The sequence below is a fragment of the Salvelinus namaycush genome, chromosome 22 (assembly GCF_016432855.1).
Source record: "Salvelinus namaycush isolate Seneca chromosome 22, SaNama_1.0, whole genome shotgun sequence".
In the NCBI taxonomy this organism is placed as follows: domain Eukaryota; kingdom Metazoa; phylum Chordata; class Actinopteri; order Salmoniformes; family Salmonidae; genus Salvelinus; species Salvelinus namaycush.
The window spans coordinates 10,653,262-10,679,122 of NC_052328.1; the positions used below are offsets into that span (position 1 = coordinate 10,653,262).

The 25,861-nt window shown below is 42.8% G+C and overlaps 1 protein-coding gene across 1 annotated transcript in view; it reads right to left on the minus strand.

Moving 5' to 3' along the window:
- Window positions 1-955: 955 nt before the first annotated feature.
- LOC120017391 (adhesion G protein-coupled receptor A1-like) overlaps window positions 956-25,861 on the minus strand; it is a 65,423-nt gene continuing 40,517 nt past the window's right edge. Inside the window, exons 6-7 of the mRNA XM_038960141.1 lie at window positions 6,845-6,940; window positions 956-4,801 (exon numbers count right to left, since the gene is read on the minus strand). Coding sequence (XP_038816069.1) covers window positions 3,361-4,801; window positions 6,845-6,940 — 1,537 coding nt within the window. The 3' untranslated portion in view covers window positions 956-3,360. The remainder of the gene's footprint in view (window positions 4,802-6,844; window positions 6,941-25,861) is intronic.

The window sequence follows — 25,861 nt, forward strand, 5'->3', positions numbered from 1 at the left end:
CGCACCACCATCATCAACATCGCACAACAAATATTTACAGTACTGTATGTCCTTCCAAAATCAGATCACCTCTCTAGATAAGACACCATATACACCAGTGACTGACCTTAAAAGCATTCCACAAGGTCAAACAGAGATCTCTGACAAAGTCTGTCTTCAGGGCTCAATTTAAAGGCAGGGCCTGGGTTTTTATTTGCTCGAAGTTAAAGGAATAATCTGATGGCTGGGAGGGGGCTGAGTGTCGTGTGGCCAGCTGCATATTAAATGTGCTTATTTCATGGCCTGTCAGCCCTGGCCTGATTTGTGATGCACAAAAGACACAGTCTCGTTTACTCACACTCCCTCACATACTGTACACATACACACGCGCGCATGCAAACACACTAACACACGCACTCAGTCACGAACAAGTGCACGGCGATCAGGCACGCACGCACACACAAACACACACCCACGCCGGCAGGCGTGTGAGCACACATGCAAGCGCGCACAACACACACACTGCCAGTCAAGCCTGCTATCATTCGAATTCCTCCCCTGTGGTGAATCCTTAAGACATCTCCATCTCCACCGCTGCTGTCAGAAGGTATGAATACTGCAAAATAACTAAGAGAAACAAAACATGCGCACGCACGCACACACAAAAATACATGTATTGGTATCCGTGTTGTTGATGTAGAAAAAGGTGAAGACTGGCTTTGAGTTTTGTTACAGTACCACAAGTGTATACTGGCAGAGATCTGACAAGCTATCCAGCTGGCTGAATTGGCAGTACTACTGCTGAATGATGAGACAGGTGGTAGATAGCGGCCTATGGTAACAAACACTGAAGTTCACACACTTGGAAAGCTCTTTTTGCCTTTAAGACATGTCGATGTCCAAGAGGTATAGGAATTAGACCAAAACAATGTAGTCTCTCATAGACATGTTTAATGCGGGATGATTTAAGAATACCAAGGATGTTAGGTGTTTTTAGTGAAACTGTTACACAGCATCAATATTCATCTGATATAGTCTTGAAGTCTCATGGCGGCTCATTTTGCTACTGGTCAGTCTTTGTCTTCCAAAATCAGAAATATTCCTTTTACGTATGTACATCTAAAAATGGTCTCTTTTCAGAAATTCTAACATTTCTTTCTAAAATCAAGTCCCTTGTTGAAGTCAGATCACAATTGAATCACAGTTGACGTGTGTGACATTAAGTCCTGGCATCCCATAGCGGTTAGTGCATTTATGTGTCAAATATAACAAAATATATGGCCAGTCCGCATACCTTATGAAAGATCAGAGCAGAAAATACAAGCAAACAGAAGAATGCACCAAGAACAAATTACATTTCTAAACTCAGATACTGAGCATTAACATTAAGAGGTCTTTCCCATACATTTTCATTACATATATATTTATTTACTCTTTAACATTTTAAATCTTGTATAAAATAATTCATCAGAACCAATTCTATGTACATAGACAAGAGTGCACAAGATGGATGGATGGTGTGGCATGCCAAGGTGGTTTTGGCCAGGCAGGAGTTGCTGTGTTCTTGTAGGTAGTGATTTGTTTCTCTATTAACCTTGTCAGTTCTCTCTCACTCGGGAATGACTTGTTTCCATACCGAACATAACTACGGTGGCCCTAAGGGGTAAATTTGATATTCTTAAATTACTTTGCCACTTAAAAGGCGCTGCGTGGTCAATCTGACGGCTGCACTGGCCGCGCAGCATTTACGGTGATATGGCCTCTGCAGAAGTCAGGGGCATTCATACTTCTTGCGCTTCGCAAAGCAGAGCTGTTGTGAAGGAAGTTAGCTTGTGTTCATACAGGACCTTAAGACCTCACCTACCGTCAACCAATCATGTCAGTGCGGAGCTATATGGAGCGCACGGCGATGTGGTACGGAGCTCAATTTGGCCTCACCGTGCCTCCAGAGGCTCCGCAATTGCGTCACACCATCCATACAGCGCCTCCCACCACATTTTTTGAATCAAGCATGAATTGGCTCTTAGGGCCACCATGCATAACACCACCTGTATAAGGTTAAATATTCAACACGGAATCTCTGCCCTGTCCTCTGTCCCTTAACAGAACATGGTTTCAGGAGCATCCATAATAATGGCATAATGATACTAAAAATCGTGTAAAAATATAATTGTTTGTTTCACGGCATGTTACAGCGAAACACAGCTTGATCTGCTCCATAGACAAAAGTGATGGCGTTTTTCAGGAAATGTGCATTGATATACAAAGCAAAAACACAGCACAAAGCGACATACAAGGCTTGCATGCTCCGTTTCCTATAAAGAAATGAAATATTGTGTTTAAGCATTGATTTCGGACATGACCCATTGAATGAACCTCCAACCATTTTGTGATGCCTTGCCAGAGATGGAAAATGTTGGCTTGGGTTTTACTGTATATCAAACGGGACAAGAGGAAAGGGTTGATCCTGGAACGGCTGCTGCTTGGTCATGGCATGTGATGACATGAATGTCACTATCGCGCCAACACCGCAAATATACACAATGACAATGTGATTGTAGTTGTACACTTCGCTCTAAAAAAACACAACAGTAAGACATCATACAGACAAGAACATTCAATATCAACCTGTAACAGAATACTCAATGTGGTTTCGGTTTTTCAATGTGTGATTTCTTTTTTTTACACTTTCACAACGCATCGGCATCCACGGAACTCTGACGAGAGCAGACATCTTTGTATATTACTAAGAAATCTCTAACTGATATTCACAGTATATTATAGTAAGTATGCTTTTTGTTCAAAATGGCGAAAATACCAATGACTCTAAATTGCTGGTGTGTTTGCCTAAAACACTGATACTGAGCCTCTTGAAGTACTGCAGGTACACAAATCAGAGAGTAGTCGGAGGATTTTAGGGACTCACAAAAGAGAACGCAATCTCATTTGCTTTGAGCGAGAATAGACACAAATGTTCTGTTCACACACACACACACACACACACACACATCCACACACACACATCCGTAATCTCCATCTTCGATAGATCTGTAATAATAATAACATACTAAAAATACCTTAGACAAAAGGTACTGTATCTCGCAGCGTGGGACTCACATTCCTCTATGAAGGAGAAAAATGTGTTCTGTGTACTGTATGGCTGGTCATTGGGGAGCTTAAACGACAATGTCAGATAATCTGTCGAGTGAAATGGAACACATGAAAACAAACAAAGAATATAAAGTAAAAGTCGCGATGTTAGAGTTGTGAAATCATTTTTGTTGTCGTAGTTCCTAGAAAGGAAAGGAGGAGTGAGTTGAGGATTGGAGGGACGGAGGCTGGGGCGGGAATGGATGCCGATATCTTCCCCCCATCTTTAGACTACACAGTAGTTTCATTTTTCCAGGGTCCAGTGCGTATATTCCCTGTGCTGTCTGATGCGTACAGGAAACCCTCGTGCAGGCCACCTTTAAGGATGCCATTCTGATTGGGCGGCGGGTTCTGGGGGTAGGATTGCCTGCGCGGGTGCATCTCCAGGTGGTGATGAGGCATGATCACGTCCTCCTCATTGGCTATTTTGCCACAGCCGCACAGAAAGGTGCCTGTGTCGCCTGCCTCCACCTGGCGCAGAGTGGGGAACAGGTCCGCCTTGGCACAGCAAGGCATGTGCCGGTGGCAGGGGGCGTGGCATGCCAGCGCCGCCTCGTGAGCCGTTGCCGCTTGGCAAGTGTGGTGGCCTACTTCATTGGGGGCAGCAGCTAGGTGGCAGATGTGTCCGTGACGCTCGTGCGTACTGTGAGGGCTGTCTGTGTGGGAGCTGTGGATAGAGCCTCCGTCTACACTAGTAGGGATGTGATAGGCGTACTCCCTCTCTCCCACCCCTCCTCCCCCTCCTGTGCCAGCCTGCCGGTGACGGCTGAAGTGGCGAGGCTTAGTCCTAGTGCTGCCCTTCAGGCATCGATGCAGGTGGATGTCTGGCAGGTAGCCCTCTGGGTCAGCGTGTAGCAGCACGTGTGCGGGAGGCTCCTCCTCCATCAGCTGCTGGCTGTGCAGGGCGGCGCAGCACGGCACCACGGCGGGCAGGCACGTCACATGGTTCTGCGACGACGCCAGGCTGCCATGCTTACAGTGACCCAATGTGCCACTGTGGGTGTGTCCTCCTAACAGGGCCTTACCTGGGTACGGCGAATCCAGGTGGCAGTGCCCATGCCCGTGCCCTAAGGCATCCCCATTGACATTAACCTTTGGGCGAGTGTGGCCGTGACCATGGCCGTGGCAACCGTGGTTGGCGCGTCTCCCGGGGCAGCAGGCGCACCAGCAGTGCCACACATCGTCCCGCTTGGCACAGTGGTGGATGAGCACGAAGAGGCCCAGCGTGACGGAGAAGGCACCATACAGGCAGCTGAAGATCATGTCCAGGAAGTGGCCCTGTGAAACAGCCAGCGCCCCGAAGGCCCACGTGGCCACGCACAAGAAGAGGGTGAAGGCCGCCGTCCTCAGCTGGGCCTTGAACGAATGCTCGTTGGCCAGCATAGAGGGGTTGATGGCAGTGGACGAGTGGCAGCCCGCGTGGCACTGCCCTCCATTGGGCAGTAGTGGCAGGGCTCCGGGCTCCCCTTCCCCTTGATGGCAATGCCTACCCACGTCGGTGATGGATGCCAGCCTCTGCTGCTCCTCAGTCAGGGCTTTCAGCTCGTACTTCCTATCGGGGTGGCGCCTCAGCTGAATGAAGGTACACAGGAAGTAGACGCAGGTGACCAGGACGATGAACGCCACGGGGCCGTAGAAGGCTCCAAGGCTGGGCTCCCACGCCATCCAGCAGCTGCAACACACACACACACACACACACACACACACACACACACACACACACACACACACACACACACACACACACACACACACACACACACACACACACACAGTAGGCTACATTAATATTACAGTATGAGTGTGTTTCCTTAATAAACACTGAAAAACTCACACAGAGTAGCGACATAGGTCTCTTGAAGTGATACATTTCCTTGGGTGACAAGAACATTAAGGGGGGTGAGCAACATACACTGAAGTGTGACTCATATCATCAGATCTATCAGTATCTCATCTATTTTGGAGTGTTAATGAGGTAAATAGTCATTGCAGGATATCAGTGCATGGAGTCTAGACACTGAGCCGTTGAGAAGGTGTGTACAGTGGCTTGCGAAAGTATTCACCCTATTCATTTTTCATTTTTCCTATTTTGTTGCCTTAGAACCTGGAATTAAAATGGATTATCGGGGGGTTGGTATAATTTGATTTACACAATATGCCTACCATTTTGCAGATGCAAACTGCAGATGAAAACTTGAGCGTGCATAACTATTCACCCAAGCAACCTCAATACTTTGTAGAGCCACCTTTTGCAGCAATTACAGCTGCAAGTCTCTTGGGGTATGTCTCTATAAGCTTGGCACATCTAGCCACTGGGATTTTTGCCCATTCTTCAAGGCAAAAACTGCTCCAGCTCCTTCAAATCGGATGGGTTCCTCTGGTGTACAGCAATCTTTAAGTCATACCACAGATTCTCAATTGGATTGAGGTCTGGGCTTTGACTAGGCTATTCCAAGACATTTAAATGTTTCCCCTTAAACCACTCGAGTGTTGCTTTAGCAGTATGCTTAGGGTCATTGTCCTGCTGGAAGGTGTACCTCCATCCCAGTCTCAAATCTCTGTAAGACTGAAACCGGTTTCCCGCAAGAATTTCCCTGTATTTAGCGCCATCCATCATTTCTTCAATTCTGACCAGTTTCCCAGTCCCTGCTGATGGAAAAACATTGTTTTCCTTGATGGCCAAAAAGCTCAATTTTAGTCTCATCTGACAAGAGTACCATCTTTCATATGTTTGGGGAGTCTCCCACATGTTTTTTGGCAAACACCAAATGTGTTTGCTTATTTTTTTCTTTAAGCAATGGCTTTTTTCTGGCCACTCTTCCATAAAGCCCAGCTCTGTGGAGTGTACGGCTTAAAGTGGTCCTATGGACAGATACTCCAATCTCTGCTGTGGAGCTTTGCAGCTCCTTTAGGGTTATCTTTGGTCTCTTTGTTGCCTCTCTGATTAATGCCCTCCTTGCCTGGTCTGTGAGTTTTGGTGGGCGGCCCTCTCTTGGCAGGTTTATTGTGGTGCCATATTCTTTCCATTTTTTAATAATGGATTTAATGGTGCTCCGTGGGAAGTTCAGTTTCAGATATATATTTTTTTATAACCAAAAACTGATCTTTACTTCTCCACAACTTTGTTCCTGACCTGTTTGGAGAGGTCCTTGGTCTTCATGGTGCCGCTTGCTTGGTGGTGCCCCTTGCTTTGTGGTGTTGCAGACTCTGGGGCCTTTCAGAACAGGTGTATATATACTGAGATCATGTGACAGATCATGTGACACTTAGATTGCACACAGGTGGACTTTATTTAACTAATTATGTGACTTCTGAAGGTAATTGGTTGCACCAGATCTTATTTAGGGGCTTCATAGCAAAGGGGGTGAATACATGCGCACGCACCACTTTTACATTTTTAATTTAAAGTAATTTTTTTCATTTCACTTCACCAATTTTGACTATTTTGTGTATGTCCATTACATGAAATCCAAATAAAAATAAATTTAAATTACAGGTTGTATTGCAACAAAATAGGAAAAACGCCAAGGGGGATGAATACCTTTGCAAGGCAGTGTGTGTGTGTGTGTGTGTGTGTGTGTGTGTGTGTGTGTGTGTGTGTGTGTGTGTGTGTGTGTGTGTGTGTGTGTGTGTGTGTGTGTGTGTGTGTGTGTGTGTGTGTGTAAAACAGTTTCAAACTGTGACCTTGAGAATAGGAGACTGCTGGGTGACTTACTAGGGTGCCGCCTCCCCACTGCCATAGTTGTCAATATTGATGGCTGCTGTGATTCCACAGATGATGAAGGGCACTCCGCCACTGACTAAATAAAACCTGAGGGGAGAGAGAAAGAGTGACATAAAAATAAACGTTGCAACACCAATATCCTCTATTTTCCTGCCTGTAATTTAGTAATCGATAGTATTGAGAGAGAGAGAGAGAGAGAGAGAGAGAGAGAGAGAGAGAGAGAGAGAGAGAGAGAGAGAGAGAGAGAGAGAGAGAGAGAGAGAGAGAGAGAGAGAGAGAGAGAGAGAGAGAGAGAGAGAGAGAGAGAGAGAGAAAAAGAAAGAGTGAGACCTGAGGATGTGCTTCTCTCTTTGTGCCAGCCTGGGTTGTAGACTGGAGATGGAGAGAAAGAGAAAAGTAGAGGGAGAGAAAATGAGAGACAGCTTATTAAGAGAGAGGTAAAATTGACCTCCTCCTCTCCTCTTTTCTCTCCTGCGCAGCATAAAAAACGTCTACCGGTCTTCAACATGAAAACAGTTCTGAGGCACAGTATACCCCATGACCAGTAGGCAAACAGATGTATTTGTGCTGGAGCATGTTCACACAGATTGGTACATCCACTTCTCCTCAAATAGGAGATGTCTCTATTATAGAGTTCTCATTCTTAGCCCGAATCCGACGGGGCCCGGTCTTATACTGGGCCGGGCCTCAAATTCAGTGAATTGACTCTGGCCAGGCGGGTTTTGGGCATGCCGTGCCGCGTTAAGAAAGTAAAAACTATGCGTGTCCGAGTATCTTTTAGCCTACTACATCTATCTCTCAGCCGCAGCAGCTGCAGACACTAGTGCCGCCACGATTCCAATATTGGCTGGGCCAGAGAAATGTATGTCTGTGATTCAACTTGTTTTTCTGATGATTGAAATGTTTCAAATTGCGATACAAGTAGGCTTGAGTGCCCTCGGGAGAATGATGATCCACAAGACCACGACAGGCAGTGCATCTCAGTATCAGGAGAAGCCCATGTTCCAGTGGCATCTTAACGCAGATACATCCTAACAACATACACCCTATGACTGCCCTGCTCATGTGCCTTTCTGGACCTGGTAACTATCAAATGAAGACCCAAAACTGATCCAAATGTTTTCCTAATTAAACATGCATTCAAAAACACGGGGCTTTTAAGTGATTATTCAAATGTACGTTTGGCAGAAAATTGAGTTATTTATTTATTGCTTAATTATTCAAGGATCCTTTTGTTATTTCATTTTATTTTTTTTAAATGCTTGATTGTATTTAAAGGCATGAATGACTCGTATGCTTTGTAATGACACGAATGAATGATTTATTGGTTATGCTGAAGTGGGTTACATTAAGACATAAAACAGGATGTGCTCTCACAGCTCGATGATGGATAGATTATATTAGGCTTAGATTATATTATAAGAGCAAAATAATACACTTGATTTAGGCTACATTATTGCATGCTAAATGTTTGTGGTCAGTGAAAGATGAGCAAACGAATAAAGGAGCTACCACTTCCACTTGTCCAACCAGATTAATCAATGAACAAAATGTACAGACAGAGATTCAGTGAAACAAAATCACATTGATTGAAGTCACAGGCTTTTGGTCGGGAGTAGGACAGGCTACTATGCGAGTGAAGAGCAAAATGAACTTGTTAATCTACATAACATGCTAGCAACATGTTCTGATCAGCTAATACAGTGCCTTCGGAAAGTATTCAGACCCCTTGAATTCTTCCACATTTTCTTCGGTTACTGCCTTATTCTAAAAAATATTTTTTTGATTCCTCAATCTACTGTACACACAATACCCCATACTGACAAAGCAAAAACTGTTTAAAAAAAATAAGTTTGTTCATTTATAAAAAAAAATCTAAACTGAAGTATCACATTTACATGTATTCAGACGCTTTACTCAGTACTTTGTTGAAGCACCTTTGGCAGCGATTAAAGCCTTGAGTCTTCTTGGGTATGACACTACAAGCTCGGCACACAAGCTGGGCGTTTCTCCCATTCTTCTCTGCAGATGCTCTCAAGCTTTGTCAGGTTGGATGGGGAGCGTTGCTGCACAGCTATAGTCTCTCCAGAGATGTTAGATTGGTTTCAAGTCCGGGCTCTGGCTTGGACACTCAAGGACATTCAGAGACTTGTCCCAAAGCCACTCCTGCGTTGTCTTGGCTGTGTGCTTAGGGTTGTTGTCCTGTTGGAAGGTAAACCTTCGCCCCAGTCTGAGGTCCTGAGTGCTCTGGACAGGTTTTCATCAATGATCTTTCTGTACTTTGCGCCGTTCATCTTTCCCTCGATCCTTACTAGTCTCCCAGTCCCTGCTGCTGAAAAACATCCCCACAGAATGATGCTCCCACCACCATACTTCACCGTAGGGATGGTGCCAGGTTTCCTCCAGACATGACGCTTGGCATTCAGGCCAAAGAGTTCAATCTTGGTTCCAGGTTTCCTCCAGACATGACAATCAGACCAGGGAATCTTGTTTCTCATGGTCTGAGAATCTTTAGGTGCCTTTTCGCAAACTTCAAGCGGGCTGTCATGTGCCTTTTCCTCTACCATAAAGGCCTGAGTGGTGGAGATGGAGTGATGGTTGTCCTTCTGGAAGGTTCTCCCATCTCCACAGAGGAACTCTGGAGCTCTGTTAGAGTGACCATCGGGTTCTTGGTCACCTCCCTGACCAAGAACCAGCTCTAGGAAGAGTCTTGGTGGTTCCAAACGTCTTCCATTTATGAATTATGGAGGCCACTGTGTTCTTGGCTACGTTCAATGCTGTATAATGTTTGTACCCTTTCCCAGATCTGTGCCTCGACACAATCCTGTCCCGGGGGGCTACAGACAATTCCATCGACCTTATGGCTTGGTTTTTGCTGGGACCTTCTATAGATAGCTGTGTGCTTTTTCAAATCATGTCCAATCAATTGAATTTACCACAGGTGGACTCCAATCAAGTTGTAGAAACATCTCAAGGATGCTCAATGGAAACAGGATGCACACGAGCTCAATTTCGAGTCTCATAGCAAAGGGTCTGAATACTTATGTAAATAAGGTATTTCAAAAAAAAATAATTATACATTTGCAAATATTTCTAAAAACCTGTTTTTCGCTTTATCATTATGGGGTATTTTGTGTAGATTGCTGAAGATTTTTTTTTATTTAACGCATTTTAGAATAAGGCTGTAACGTAACAACATGTGGAAAAAGTCAAGGGGTCTGAATATTTTGAGTGCACTGTATATGAGCAAACTATACTGAACAAAAATGTAAACGCAACATGCAACAATTTAAAAGATTTTACTGAGGTGCAGTTCATATAAGGAAATCAGTCAATTGAAATAAATTCATTAGGCCCTAATCTATGGAATTCACATGACTGGGAATACAGATATGCAGCTGTTGGTTACAGATTCCTTTAAAAAAATGGTAGGGGTGTGGATCAGAAAACCAGTCAGTATCTGTTGTGGCCACCATTTGCCTCATGCAGCGTGACACATCTGCTTCGCATAGAGTTGATCAGGCTGTTGATTGTGACCTGTGGAATGTTGTCCCACTCCTCTTCAATGGCTGTGCGAAGTTGCTGGATATTGGCGGGAACTTTAACACGCCGTCGTACACGTCGATCCAGAGCATCCCAAACATGCTCAATGGGTGACATGTCTGGTGAGTATGCAGGCCCTGGAAGAACTGGGACATTTTCAGCTTCCAGGAATTGTGTATATCCTTGCGACATGGGGCCGTGCATTATCATGCTGAAACATGATGTAACCACACACGACTATTGCTTTCAATTAGTATAAGACATTGGGAGTTTCATTATAAGCAAGAATTACATACATGCCTTCAATGGCATTAGCCTACTTTATTCAAACATTTTCGTCATTCAGTTGATCATAACTAAGGTATGTCTTCCTCTCTCTGTACTTTTTCTAGGCCCATCGGCTGTTTCCTCGTCTCCTCACACCGCTGCTGCCCGCCTTTGCCACATTGTTCTCAACACCAGTTTAAATCAATATACAGTTTTCTAGAAATCGGCCTTTTTTGGGGGTGGGGTTCGGGCTCATTTCATTTCTGTGGTGTTGGACTGGGCCTGGGCTTCAGCTCACCAGGCTTGGGTCGGACCAGACTCTGATTTTCAGGCCCGATGAGAACCGTACTGCTTGAGAGATTTTCCTTTCACTGCTTCAGCTCTGGATAAAAACACAATAGCAAGAACCTGCAGTCCCCATCCTCTTTCCCTCTGTCTGTCTTGCTCTCTCTCCATCTCTACCCCACCCCTTCTCTCCCCACCTCCCTCCCTCTCCCCTTATACTGCACCCCATCCCAAAATTCAATTACAATCAATGTGTGTGTGTGGGCAGGTGGAAGCGGGGGCATTACCGGGGCTGTCAGTGTCTGGGTGGAGTGATTCCCTCAGGACACTCTTCCAACGGAAAGTCATTTACACACATGTCAAGGAGATAAGCATAAAGACGAGAGGACTAGTGGATGTTAAAGCCGAGTGCTTTATGACCACTATTCCCCCTCTCTATCTACAACCCGGCCAGGCTAACCATGCCGGTACACAGACACAGAGGAATATATTCCCAGGTAGGTCTCTCTCTCTCTCTCTCGCGAATGCTCTCACTCACTCTGTCCTTCTTACGCTCTCCTTCTCGCTCTCATTTTGCAGTGCTCTCCTTTAATGTCGGAATCCTTCATTGGTAAAACTGCCACGTCCATTTGCGATATTAAAACAACAAAGAAGTTACTATGAACAACAAACACCCCCCAAAATTTTACCACGTTGGGCAACGCTCCTCACCTCCGCTTTCTCAACAAAACAAAAACAATAATGGCCATGGGGCAGACAGTGGCGCTGTTTTCTCTACTGCGGACTCCATCTTTAAAACAAAATGGCAGACAGTGCAGAGGGCGGGCACTTTTGAGTTAAGTTTTGGGAAGCAGCAGCAATCATCAACTGATATAAATAGACAGCCAAAGCCCCTGGAGCGAGAAGTGCCTCCTCCCTCTCTCCTCTGACTATGTGCCGTCCTCTCTCTCTCTCTTCGTCTGGCCCTGGATATACTATGGGGAGTGGAGTACTCAGGCCTGTCCACATGTTGTGACATTTACTGCTGATGGAGTAAACTGGTGAAGAAACAGCTGCATTGTGTGGTTGTTGTGCTGCTTACTGTAACGCACTCTAGTTTTGGAGACATAATATTGCTGCATATATACTGTAAGGTGTCCAATCAAAAACACATATTTTGACCAATTGGTAAAATAATGTTAATTGTGTAGATAATCCTCCAAGAAAACCAGATGTCCAAACATCGTGTCTCATAATCCGTTCAAAAGTTATTGGAAGTTTTACCCTTGTAAGATGGCTGGAATTAGAGTGACTAAATCAATGGAGACCAGATCAAAAAAGTGGTCAAAACTGAGGAAAATCGCGTCAGCTAGGCTGGATTCTGTGCAAGAATGAATGCAACTGGCTACCTGACAGACTCCCTTTCCCATTGAACTCGTCATCTTTCTTCTCTAATCCCGCAGGACATAAAACCATACAGAGGTAAGATGGATAGCAATTTTGTAATTTAAACCATAATATTTTCATATTTTAATGTACTCTTTTCATATTCATTCAAAATTCCGGTTCTTTTTCGAAGATGTCAATGGCGTACTGAGCCTGAACCAAGCTTTTCATTTTCAAAATCCTTTGACATTTAATTCAGTTCATGTCATGCTAATTTTACTCTTTGCGACCCGCGGAAACAACTTTGAAGACTACGACCACAAAATTTTAAATCCTCAAAAGTTGTTACGTCTGTCACATGTGCTCATGTGCTCAGTGTGAACCTGCTTTCATCTGTGAAGAGCACAGGGCGCCAGTGGCGAATTTGCCAATCTTGGTGTTCTCTGGCAAATGCCAAACGTCCTGCACGGTGTTGGGCTGTAAGCACAACCCCCACCTGTGGACGTCGGGCCCTCATACCACCCTCATGGAGTCTGTTTCTGACCGTTTGAGCAGACACATGCACATTTGTGGCCTGCTCAAGGTCATTTTGCAGGGCTCTGGCAGTGCTCCTCCTTGCACAAAGGCAGAGGTAGCGGTCCTGCTGCTGGGTTGTTGCCTACCTACGGCCTCCTCCACGTCTCCTGATGTACTGGCCTGTCTCCTGGTAGCGCCTCCATGCTCTGGACACTACGCTGACAGACACAGCAAACCTTCTTGCCACAGCTCGCATTGATGTGCCATCCTGGATGAGCTGCACTACCTGAGCCACTTGTGTGGGTTGTAGACTCCGTCTCATGCTACCACTAGAGTGAAAGCACCGCTTGCATTCAAAAGTGACCAAAACATCAGCCAGGAAGCATAGGAACTGAGAAGTGGTCTGTGGTCACCACCTGCAGAACCACTCCTTTATTTGGGGTGTCTTGCTAATTGCCTATAATTTCCACCTTTTGTCTATTCCATTTGCACAACAGCATGTGAAATGTATTGTCAATCAGTGTTGCTTCCTAAGTGGACAGTTTGATTTCACAGAAGTGTGATTGACTTGGAGTTACATTGTGTTGTTTAAGTGTTCCTTTTATTTTTTTGAGCAGTGTATTAGCCAGTTCCACGGCTATTTTTAACAAAGTAAAGTCAGGTTTCAGTGAGTACCCTTTCTTCTCTATAGTGTGTGGCAATTAGACTTTGGCAGTATAGCGTATATACCGTATACCGGGGTATTTGGAAAAAGCCACGGGACGGTTTTTCAAAACTATTCTTTGAAGTTTTTCAATACATTTGAAGATTTGTAGCTACTTTTTAAGTTAATACCTGCAGTCAACGTGTGCAATACGTTAGGAGATGAAGTAGACTGCATTCTTCATTTCACCTGTCATACTATTTTACATTATGAAGCTTACCATAATTCCCCACAACAGTTGAGCCATCACTTGTCTGTTTGTAAATAGCACAACGGGAGAAAGCAGGAGTCCATAGCATTGTATATCTATCGGCGAGTCTCTGTGATGAAGTTGCACTTGTATACAATTCACTACTAAATGTTTGCCATCAGATATCTCATAATGGCTTTCTGCCAGAAGTCACAGAGCTCTGGATGAGTTATCTGTACAGATGCCAGAACAGCATGGATCACAACTTTGTTCATTTGCACAATTTCTCTTGTTCACTTTCACTCGAAAAATTGTCCACACTCACCAAAAATGACATTCGGTAGGTACTAGCTATGCTTTTATAAGTTTATGAGCTGGATTTGCCTGTATTTGCAATTAGTTTGTTTGTTTTCGCTCATTAGCATTTAGCTAACAGTGTCGACGTGTCTATGCTAATTTTGTTAGCATTCTGGGAATAGGGGCCCAATCTGCTCCGTCACATTATCTCATTCTCTAATAGCACTAGGATGACAGACAGCAGCCTCCAGGATATTCCATAACCCCCCCCCCCCCCCCCCCCCCCCCCCCCCCCCCCTGTGCAGTGCAGGTGGTTGAGGATCTGCCTGTGTGGAGAGTGTGAAGAGAGGCTGAGGGTCCTTATCCAGCAAGGTCTTTGTCCTCAATGACTTTCACTGGCATCCAGCTGCTATGGTTCGTGGAGGAATGTTCACTGAATAATGTTTATATTACAGGCTACCTGTAATTACTATACTGCACTATACAATACCTTACAGGAGGGTGTAATCCCAACACCAAACTGATACCATAAACAGACGCGCCAAGAACATCCAGGGAACTTAATGTGCTAGCTGGGAAGTTACTTCAGCACTTGCCATTTATTACTTTTCTATGTTTATTAATTCTTTTGTGACTTTGAATATTCAAAAGTGCTCTTGAACAAAGTGTCAGAGCCTGAGGCAAACAGATCTTAAACATACAATGACATTGAGATTTTACGGTAAACCTGGTGTTGGTGTGCTATCTGTCTGTCTGTCTCCATCGGCACGTGTGTCAACCTCTCTTAGTCAAACAGGCTTTCCTGTGGGATTTGCTCAAATTGAGTTACACAGCACATACGCAGTACCTTTCTCCATCGAGCGAAGACTGTCTGTCTCTCTCTGTCTCGAAGCTGATCCTCTTAAATGTGCCAAACACGGTGAGTAAGCAGAAATGTAAATAAATATATAAATAAAAAGAACACCGGAAGCGACGTTAAACCTGATGTGTGAATCTAAGCGAATATGAATTAACCCTTTACATTCGTGGAAAGGGGGTTATATGGATAGGGCCCAAAATAAGATATAAAAGGCATGTGCATGGCCATGGTAGCTATTGAAAGACAACCCTTTGAAATATAGGGAAATTATCAGACCAAAGGTGAGGACAGTTCACCTGACATAAGACTGAATCCAAACATTACACTGTTGATTTTTTGTGCATTTTACATTTACTGTACTTTTCACAACATTTGTCAATAACGAAATCTGAAAATACTCTTGCTTCAATCAGTAAAATAACAATATTCATGAAAATGTTGGGGTAGGTGCAATATACTGTATATATATATACAGTTGAAGTCGGAAGTTTACATACACCTTAGCAAAATACATTTAAACTCAGTTTTTCACAATTCCTGACATTTAATCATAGTAAAAATTCCCTGTCTTAGGTCAGTTAGTATCACCACTTTATTTTAAGAGTGTGAAATCTCAGAATAATAGTAGAGAGAATGATTTATTTCAGCTTTTATTTCTTGCATCACATTCCCAGTGGGTCAGAAGTTTACAAACACTCAATTAGTAATTGGTAGCATTGCCTTTAAATTGTTTAACTCGGGTCAAAGGTTTCGGGTAGCCTTCCACAAGCTTCCCACAAAAAGTTGGGAGAATTTTGGCCCATTCCTCCTGACAGAGCTGGTGTAACTGAGTCAGGTTTGTAGGCCTCCTTGCTCACACATGCATTTTCAGTTCTGCCCACACATTTTCTATAGGATTGAGGTCAGGGCTTTGTGATGGCCACTCCAATACCTTGACTTTGTTGTCCTTAAGGCATTTTGCCACAACTTTGGAAGTATGCTCGGGGTCATTGTCCATTTGGAAGACCCACTTGCGACCAAGCTTTAAAACTTCTTCTCAATAGGGGGTGCTGTTTGGACTTTAATAATTTCGTTCCCAAATTAAACTGCCTCGTACTCAATTCTTGCTCGTACAATATGCATATTATTATTACTATTGGATAGAAAACACTCTCTAGTTTCTAAAACCGTTTGAATTATATCTGTGAGTGAAACAGAACTGGAGTTGGAGGATTTTTCCTATGAGGATGTGAGAATGCTGAATTCTGCAAGCTGTTCCCAGGTCAGTTTATTATTATTATTTATTTAATTTGCCTGTCTTCTATTGGTTGAGATGCACTGCATACGTCTTCCCCTGGGTGTCAGCGAATAGTGAGAGTTGAAATGGGGTTGCTAGGCAGAACTGAGAGGTTATAAATAGCCTGGGAACGTAGGGTCCGGTCTTTGTTCACTTCGCTCTGACGCAGGAAGGACATCTGGCTGTGGCTCTAAAACGCTCCGGTTATAGGCCTTAGATATATCCGGTCATGTTTTTATTCGTTATAGGTGTTAAAGACATCATAATGTTGTTATATTAAACCGAGTTATATCAGTTTATATCGGTATATTGTGATTTTCGGATATTTAATCGTCCTGCGTTTTAGTGAGTCGGAAATGTCTTTGCCACATGGCTAATGTTTACTGCTAAATCGAACGTTGAAGAGGACAATCTACAACCAAGCAATGATTCTTTTGGACTAAGGACACCTTGCCCAAGATTCTGATGGAAGCTCATCAAAAGGTAAGAACTATTTAAGATGTTAATTCGTTGTTCTGTTGAAAAAAGTAAAATGCATATTCCGCCATTCATTTCGGTGCGGTCTCGCTTTAACGCACGCTGTATGCCGTAGTAACGTTAATTTTAAAAATCTAACACAGCGATTGCATTAAGAACTAATGTATCTTTCATTTGCTGTCCAACCTGTATTTTTTAGTCAAGTTTATGATTAGTTACTGATTAGATTAGGTGCCTCTCCCAAGATTTCTCCCGACATATTGTTGGCAGCCTGGCTACTTTTCTCATTGTATAACCACGATTTGTGCCGCTAAATATGCACATTTTCGAACAAACTCTATATGTATTGTGTAATATGATGTTATAGGACTGTCATCTGATGAAGTTTTGAGAAGGTTAGTCAAAAATGTAATATCTTTTGCTGGTTTATTCGCTATCGCTTACGTGCATGAATCAATGCTGCTGTGTGGTTGCCTATTGTAGTAAGCTAATATAATGCTATATTGTGTTTTCGCTGTAAAACACTTAAAAAATCTGAAATATTGGCTGGATTCACAAGATCTTTGTCTTTCATTTGCTGTACGCTGTGTATTTTTCAGAAATGTTTTATGATGAGTATTTAGGTAATTCACGTTGCTCTCTGTAGTTATTCTAGTCGCTTTGGTGAGAGTTGTGATGGTGGCTGCAATGGTAAACTATGATTTATACCTGAAATATGCACATTTTTCTAACAAAACATATGCTATACAATAAATATGTTATCAGACTGTCATCTGATGAAGTTGTTTCTTGGTTAGTGGCTATTTATATCTTTATTTGGTCGAATTTGTGATAGCTACCTATGCAGGAAAAAAATGGTGGAGTAAAAAAAGTGGTGTCTTTTGCTAACGTGGTTAGCTAATAGATTTACATATTGTGTCTTCCCTGTAAAACATTTTAAAAATCAGAAATGATGGCTGGATTCACAAGATGTGTATCTTTCATCTGGTGTCTTGGACTTGTGATTTAATGATATTTAGATGCTAGTATTTACTTGTGACGCTATGCTAGGCTATGCTAGTCAGCTTTTTTACTGATGGGGGTGCTCCCGGATCCGGGTTTGGGAGGAACTAGAAGTTAACTTCCTGACTGACTGTCTTGAGATGTTGCTTCAATATATCCACATAAGTGTCCTACCTCATGATGATTTCTATTTTGTGAAGTGCACCAGTCCTTCCTGCAGAAAAGCACCCCCATAACATGATGCTGCCACCCCCGTTCTTCACGATTGGGATGGTGTTCTTCGGCTTGCAAGCCTCCCCCTTTTTCCTCCAAACAAAACGATGGTCATTATAGCCAAACAGTTCTATTTTTGTTTCATCAGACCAGAGGACATTTCTCCAAAAAGTATGATCTTTGTCCCTATGTGCAGTTGCAAACCGTAGTCTGGCTTTTTTATGGCGGTTTTGGAGCAGTGGCTTCTTCCTTGCTGAGCGGCCTTTCAGGTTATGTCGATATCAGACTCATTTTACTGTGGATATAGATTGTACATGTTTCCTCCAGCATCTTTACAAGGTCCTTTGCTGTTGTTCTGGGATTGACTTGCACTTTTCACACCAAAGTATGTTCATCTCTAGGAGGCAGAAGGCGTCTCCTTCCTGAGCGGTATAACGGCTGCGTGGTCCCATGGTGTTTATACTTGCATACTATCGTTTGTACAGATGAACATGGTACCTTCAGGCGTTTGGAAATTGCTCCCAAGGATGAACCAGACTTGTGGAGGTCTACAATTTTTTTCCTAAGGTCTTGGCTGACTTCTTTTGATTTTCCCATGATGTCAAGCAAAGAAGAACTGAGTTTGAAGGTAGGCCTTGAAATACATTCACAGGTAAACCTCCAATTGACTCAAATGATGTCAATTAGCCTATCAGAAGCTTCTAAAGCCTTGACATAATTTTCTGGAATTTTCCAAGCTGTTTAAAGGCACAGTCAACTTAGTGTATGTAAACTTCTGACCCACTGGAATTGTGATACAGTGAATTATAAGTGAAATAATCTGTCTGTAAACAATTGCTGGAAAAATTACTTGTGTCGTACACAAAGTAGATGTCCTAACCGACTTGCCAAAACTCTAGTTTGTTAACAGGAAATTTGTTGAGTGGTTGAAAAACGTGTTTTAATGACTCCAACCTAAGTGTATGTAAACTTCCGACTTCAACTGTAGGTCTAACTCCAAGTGGCCACACACCTTTCAAACTGTGCACAGCTCCTAAGTCATTTCAATGCACTTTAATGAATCAAGGAAAGTGCCTTCAGCTACGAGGTGCTTTTTTTTTTTTAGCTCTGCCGTTGAGAAACGGACGCAAGCACACTTCATTTGAAAGCTTATTCTATTCCCAACATTAGTAGCTGTTTTAGAATATGATCTTACAGTGTTAGGCTTTCACAAGGCACTTCAGACAAACAGACTGTAATTTTGTTGCGCATAGAACGGGATCACGAGTGCATTCAAGTGCGTGTTCCACAACTAATTTTCTTCACAATACGACAGATATTCTCATTCTGTTCAGGCCAGCTCAGGGTAAGACGCATGTCATCCATGTGACTATACACCAAACATAGCGATCATAAACATTGATGCGTCCCATCTTTCAGAGCACATCGACTCCTCTCGATTTACGGCATTCCCCTCAATCAGACAACGAAACATTTGCAAACATAGCCCAATTGATGGGTGTGATGAGGGCATCTTTTTGTTGCACGTGGTACACACATTTAGAACAGCCATCAGTTGAAACCCATACAGTGCTAACAAACAATGCAATCTACATTAAGAACCGGTCAAGCATGGTGGTGGTAGTGTGATGGTTTGGGGATGCTTTGCTGCCTCAGCTGGACGACTTCCCTTAATAGAAGGAACCATGAATTCTGCTCTGTATCAGAGATTTCTACAGGAGAATGTCAGGCCACCCGTCTGTGAGCTGAATCAGAAGCAGAAGCACAGCTGGGTCATGCAGCAAGACAATGATCCAAAACACACAATCAAGTCTACATGAAAATGGAAACAAATGAGAAGTTTTGGAATGGCCTCGTCAAAGACTTGAAACAAGCAGGTCATGCTTGAAAACCCACAAAGATCGCTGGGTTAAAGCAGTTCTGCATGGAAAAGTGAGCAGGAAGAATTTGGTTGGAGTCATTGCAGCTAAAGGTGGCACAACTAGTTATTGAGTGTAAGGGGGGCAATTACTTTGTTGTCGTGTCATTGTTGTGTTATTTGTTCACTCAGATTCCCTTTATCTAATATTAGGTTTTGGTTGAAGATCTGATAACATTCAGTATCAAAAAAATGCTAAAGTAGAGAACATTAGAAAGGGGGAAAATACTTTTTCACAGCACTGTATGCTGATGATTCAACCCTAAATGCGTCAGCAACCACAGCTAGTGAAATCACTACAACCTTAAACAAAGACGTGCAGTCAGTTTTAGAATGGGTGGTCAGTAATAAACTAGCCCTGAACATCTCTGAAACTAAGAGCATTGTATTTGGTACAAATTCTTCCCTAAGTTCAGGACCTAAGCTGAATCTGATCACGAATAATGTGGCAAATTAGATGATTGAGGAGACTAAATGACTTGGTGTTTCCTGGGATTGTAAACTGTCATGGTCAAAACATATTGATTGAATGGTTGTAAAGATTGGGAGAGGTCTGTCCAATATTTTTTTTACACCACAATCCACGAAGCAGGTCCTGCAGGCTCTAGTTTTATCTTATCTTGATTATTGCCCAGTCATATGGTCAGGTGTTGCAAAGAAGGACCTAGAGAAACTGCAGCTTGCCCAGAACAGAACGGCACGTCTTGCTCTTCACTGTAATCAGAGGGCTAATATTGATGCTATGCATGCCAGTCTCTCTTGGCTAAAAGTAGAGGAGAGACTGACTGCATCACTACTTATTTGTATGAGAAACATTGTGTTAAAATTTCCAAATTGTTTGCATAGTCAACTTACCCACATCTCTGACACACACACTTATCCCACCAGACATGCCACCAGGGGTCTTTTTACAGTCCGCAGATCCAGAACAAATTCAAGAAAACATACAGTATTAATAGAGCCAGGATTGCATGGAACTCCCTTCCATCTCAGATTGCTCAAGTGAACAGCAAACCTGGTTTGAACAAAAATAACAGACAAAGCAACACATCACGGCACAACGCCTCTCCTCTATTTGACTTAGCTATTTTGTGTGTATGTACTGATATGTAGGCTATTTTATATTTATGTAGTTCTGACTTTGAGCTGTTCTTGTCTATTGATGTTCTGTATCATGTTTTGTGTGGACCCCAGGAAAAGTAGCTGCTGCTTTCGCAACAGCTAATGGGAGCGGTCTTTGGTGAACGGGGCAGAAATGGCTTTGGGGATCCCATCCAGCTGACCAACAGTTTCACCCACCTGCTTCCAGAGATTCCTGCTCCTTCATCCTCTACCCTGTCTCCTGAGGCTCCAGCTCAGGGGGTTTCTACCACAGGCCTGTACCCCCCGGGCTCCCTCTCACATCAGGCCTCGAGGGTGTCTCAGGCTCCACCCCCCCAACCTGCTCGGAGGGCTTCTCTTGATTATGTGAGACCTCCCTCTCCCGTCAGTCCCCATGGAGGCACAGCCAAGGCCAGACATCCACGGCCATTCACCTTCCTCCAGCCATCATCAATGATAGCTCCATGGTGAGGCACATCTCGGTTCTTGGAGCAAAGACCTGTGCTACCAGGGGGCTACAGTGAAGGATATCACAGGATTTATTCCGTCTGTCCTACATCAGCAGCCAAGAGCTGTTGCGGTCGTAGTGCATGTGGGATCAAATGATATTAAAAAGGGTAAATCAGAGCAATTGAAATATGATTTTATTGAGCTGATCAACACCCTGAAAGGCTCTGAAAAGCAGCCTATTATCTCTGCCGTCGCTGGGTCGCGGCTGTAAAAGGTTCAAAAGGGAAGCCCACTGTGGTCTGCTCACCCAGCACTATTAGTACAAATGTGAATTCCATAAACTTGAATAGCCCCTTGGTTTTCAAATCACAGAGGGCTTGGGCAACCAAAGACCATGTAGGTCAGTTTAGAACCTTCCATCATTGGTTACTCTGAGAGTTCCTCATTGGCTGCAGCAAGGGTCTTAGCACTTCATATTTGTATTATTATTATACTTTTTTACATTTAACCTTTATTTAAGTAGGCAAGTATCTGGCTTAAATACCACTGCCACTCTGTTGGCTTAACTTTTATTGACAATGTTGACATTTTTATGAAACAAAATATGCTCTACAGAGATTGTGGACTCCACCCAAACCGTATAGGAGCCTATACCCTCTTTTCATTATGTCAAGGCTGCGTTAATATATTGACTCGGAAACAAACCAAACCCCGCTCAGGAAATGCCTTTCTAAGCATTGTTGTTGTACTGTTGTCTATACTGCCAGGGGTGTTATCAGTTGTAATATTTTACCCATTTGTTTGAACTCTACTCTTAGATCTGCTATTGTTAGCTCAAAAGGGAAGCCCACTGTGGTCTGCTCACCCAGCACTATTAGTACAATTGTGAATTCCATAAACGTGAATACCCCTTGGTTTTCAAATCACAGAGGGCTTGGGCAACCAAAGACCATGTAGGTCAGTTTAGAACCTTCCATCATTAGTTACTCTGAGAGTTCCTCATACTGACATTGGCTGCGGCCTCAGGCCCTATTGTGCCAACCTTGGAAAAGTAATTCCAATTTCTACTCTCTCCTCTATTACAAATAGGGATAGACCCTCAGACAGGGCCTGCAACTGCCTATTGAACATAGCTTGTTTGAGTTGGAGACTCCATGTGACTTTAAAAATCGTTGATGCATCTGAACATTAGGAGCTTACTTCCTAAACTGGATTACATCAAGATCTGGGCTATGCAGACGAATATGTACATTCTGCTATTGACTTAACCCCATCAGTCACGATGGCCTGAGTTCTGTCACTAAGAGAATCAGGAAACCATGAACAGGTGTCAGAGCTCAGGCCTATCGAGGACAACGTATTCAATGAAATAGCATGATCAACAGCATCAAAAGCTTTTGACAGGTCCACAAACAAAGCGGCACATTTCATTTTAGTGTCTAAAGCGTTGACAAGATCATTAACAACTAAAGTGGTTGCTGTAATAGCACTATGCCCAGGCCTAAACCCTGATTGGTTTAAATTCTAAATACATTTCTCAGATAAAAAAAATAGCAAAGTTGTACATTTACCAAGGATTCAAGAAGCTTAGCTAGACAAGAAAGCCTTGAAATGGGGTGATAATGATTAAGATCACTACTACCCCCGCCCTTATGGATTGGCAGTACAAGAGCTGATTTCCATACTTTTCCTGATAACAATGTTAAATACAAAATGTGGGGTATTGAGCCAACAGTGATGGGCACTGCACACTTAAGCAGACCAGGATCCAATTGGTCAGTCCCTGTGTATTTCTTGTTGTCTATTGCTAGCAAAGCATCCAGGACTTATTTATCTGTCAATAACGTAATACAAATTTCCTGATCATTCAGCAAGTGTCCGCGATCAGCATCCAGACCAGTATCATTGTGAATAGGCTTAAAAGTTATTTCAAAGAGACAGCCCGCTAAAATAAAATGGTAATTAAATGCATCAACGATGGCATTTTTCCCCTTATTGAGGCCAGTGTCTGAATTAATTTGTTGTGGCAGAAAGGCGGAAGTAGAACCCTTCGGGGATTTGACAATTTTCCAGAATTTAGCCGGGTTCCCATTACAATCCGAAAGACTGGTTACATAATAATCAGATTTAGCCTTTCTAGTTTGTCTTACACAATGATTCCTCAATTGCTTAAAAGCTTGCCAGTACCGGGCCTATGCCTGTGTTCCTAGCCTTAACCCAAGCATTATCTCTTTTATGAATTACTTCTGATAATTCCGTAGTGTACCAGGCATTCGACCTACCTTTAACCCTTCGTTTTTTGAAGGGAGCATGATTATTCACAATAGTATTGAAGACATCTGCAGAAAGAAATACAATCAAGGTCACTGAAATAAAGACCATGTAAAAGAGCCTGTTCACTATAGTTTTTAAAGTTCCTCTTTGGGATGACACAAGGCTTCGATTTTTGTATTCTTACATCTCTAACACAAACAACTGGGCAATGGTCACTAATATCTTGGGCGGACACATTAGTAGAAACATATTTTTATTGTGTATTCGTTAGAATAAGATCATTCAGAGTTGACCTTGAAGGATCTTTAGGGTTGGGCCATATAGGCTTAGTCACCAGCTGTGTTAGGTTTAGATCATTACTCATGTCTTTTAGATTGTCTGAAGCCTACATTTCCCAATCATAATTTAGGTCACCCAGGATAATAACTACTGATTGAGTAAAAGAAGACGACAAACGAGTTAACTCCGACCCCTATAACAGTTAACTCCGACCCCTATAATAGTTATGGATACATTTTCCCCCAGACAAAGGCTTAAAGATAGTAGCTCAGATTTTTGGGCAAGGGAAATGGATTTCAATAAAGACAGATAAATATCTATAAGAATGGCCACTTCACCACCTCTACCCTCTGTCAGCTCTGAACGTATTATAACCCTCAATATTAATATCAGAGACTAGAATGTCCCCAAAGAACCAAGTTTAAGTCAGAATTTCTTGAAGTGCATAAAGCTGTACCACAGGGGTCCATTTTGGGACCTGTTCTCTTCACTATTTATATAAACACCATTGGTCAATCTGTTAAAAATGGTAACTTCATCTATATGCGGATGATACTATTACGTATACTATTGCCCTGACTGTTGATCTGGCTGTGTGAAAACTACAGTCCGATTTTATAGCTATGCAGGAATCCCTCGCTGATTTAAAACTTAATACGGGAAAAACAAAATACAGAATGTTACAGATGAACTACATGTTCACTCATTAGATGGTTCTCCAATCGAACGTGTCCCGCATATAAATACTTAGGCATTTGGATTGATGTGGATTTGACGGTTAAAAAAATATATAGATGAGCTGGTTAAGAAGCTAAGATTTAAAGTTGGCTTTTTCTACAGAAACAGATCACGCCTTTCTCTAAGCAGGAGGAAGAAAAGTATTCAGTCAACCTTTTTCATATGTTCTTGGTTACTTATCAAAGTGCAGCTGCTGCTACTCTTAAAACTTTTGATGCCGAAAAGATCTTCAACCAAAACCTAATATTAGATAATATTACGTGCTTCTACACCTGCATTGCTTGCTGTTTGGGGTTTTAGGCTGGGTTTCTGTACAGCACTTCGAGATATTAGCTGATGTACGAAGGGCTATATAAAATAAAATAAACTTGATTGATAAAGGGAATCTGAGTTTACAAATATATATATTTTTAAAAATCATTATTTGATTTATTTAATTAACAATGTTATGCAACACTCAATTCCCCTGTGTGAAAAAGTAATTGCCCTCTTACACACAATAACTGGTTGTGTCACCTTTAGCTGCAATGAGTGCAAGCACATGCTTCCTGTGGCTGTTGATCAGTCTCTCACATCGCTGTGGAGGAATTTTTGGAATTCTTCTTTAACTCAGCGACATTTGTGTTGTTTCAATATCCCTAAAAGCTGATATTCAATGCAGGCTCACAGGTCATTGAGGTAACTAGAGCCTTGGGTGGGCACTATGGTAACAGGTAATTGTTTAAGTCTCCTCATTCTTCTTCAGCAGGACAGACACTATTTCCTCTTCTTTCTCTCCTCTATCGCTCTTCCCTCCCCCACTCTCTCCCAGCAAAGCAGTCTCAGCTAGAGGACTCAACCAACACACAAACCAAACCCATTTATCACCATGGAAACCAAACAACTCCCTCTGTCTAGCACAAAGGCGAGAGAGAGCGGGCGTCTTCAATAGGTACTTAGACTCAAAAAGTGGCAAAAACAGGGAGGGTGAGTATGAGTACCGTTATAGTTTTTACTCTAATGCACCAGCAACCTACTACTTGGCACAGACTCTCAGACTCTCTCCCTATAGTTGAGTTTATAATATAAATAAATATATGACTGTCAAATGTTTAACATGTCAGTTTGCAAACCAGCCTCGCACAGTCACTGTGATTTGTTATCCTACCAATGAACCAACAAGTCCCTGTGAAATAAAATTTCCACCGTGGCCTCGCCTTCATTTTCTAAGGTAATATTGATGACAAGTTCCTGAGTAATTATCATAAAGGTGATA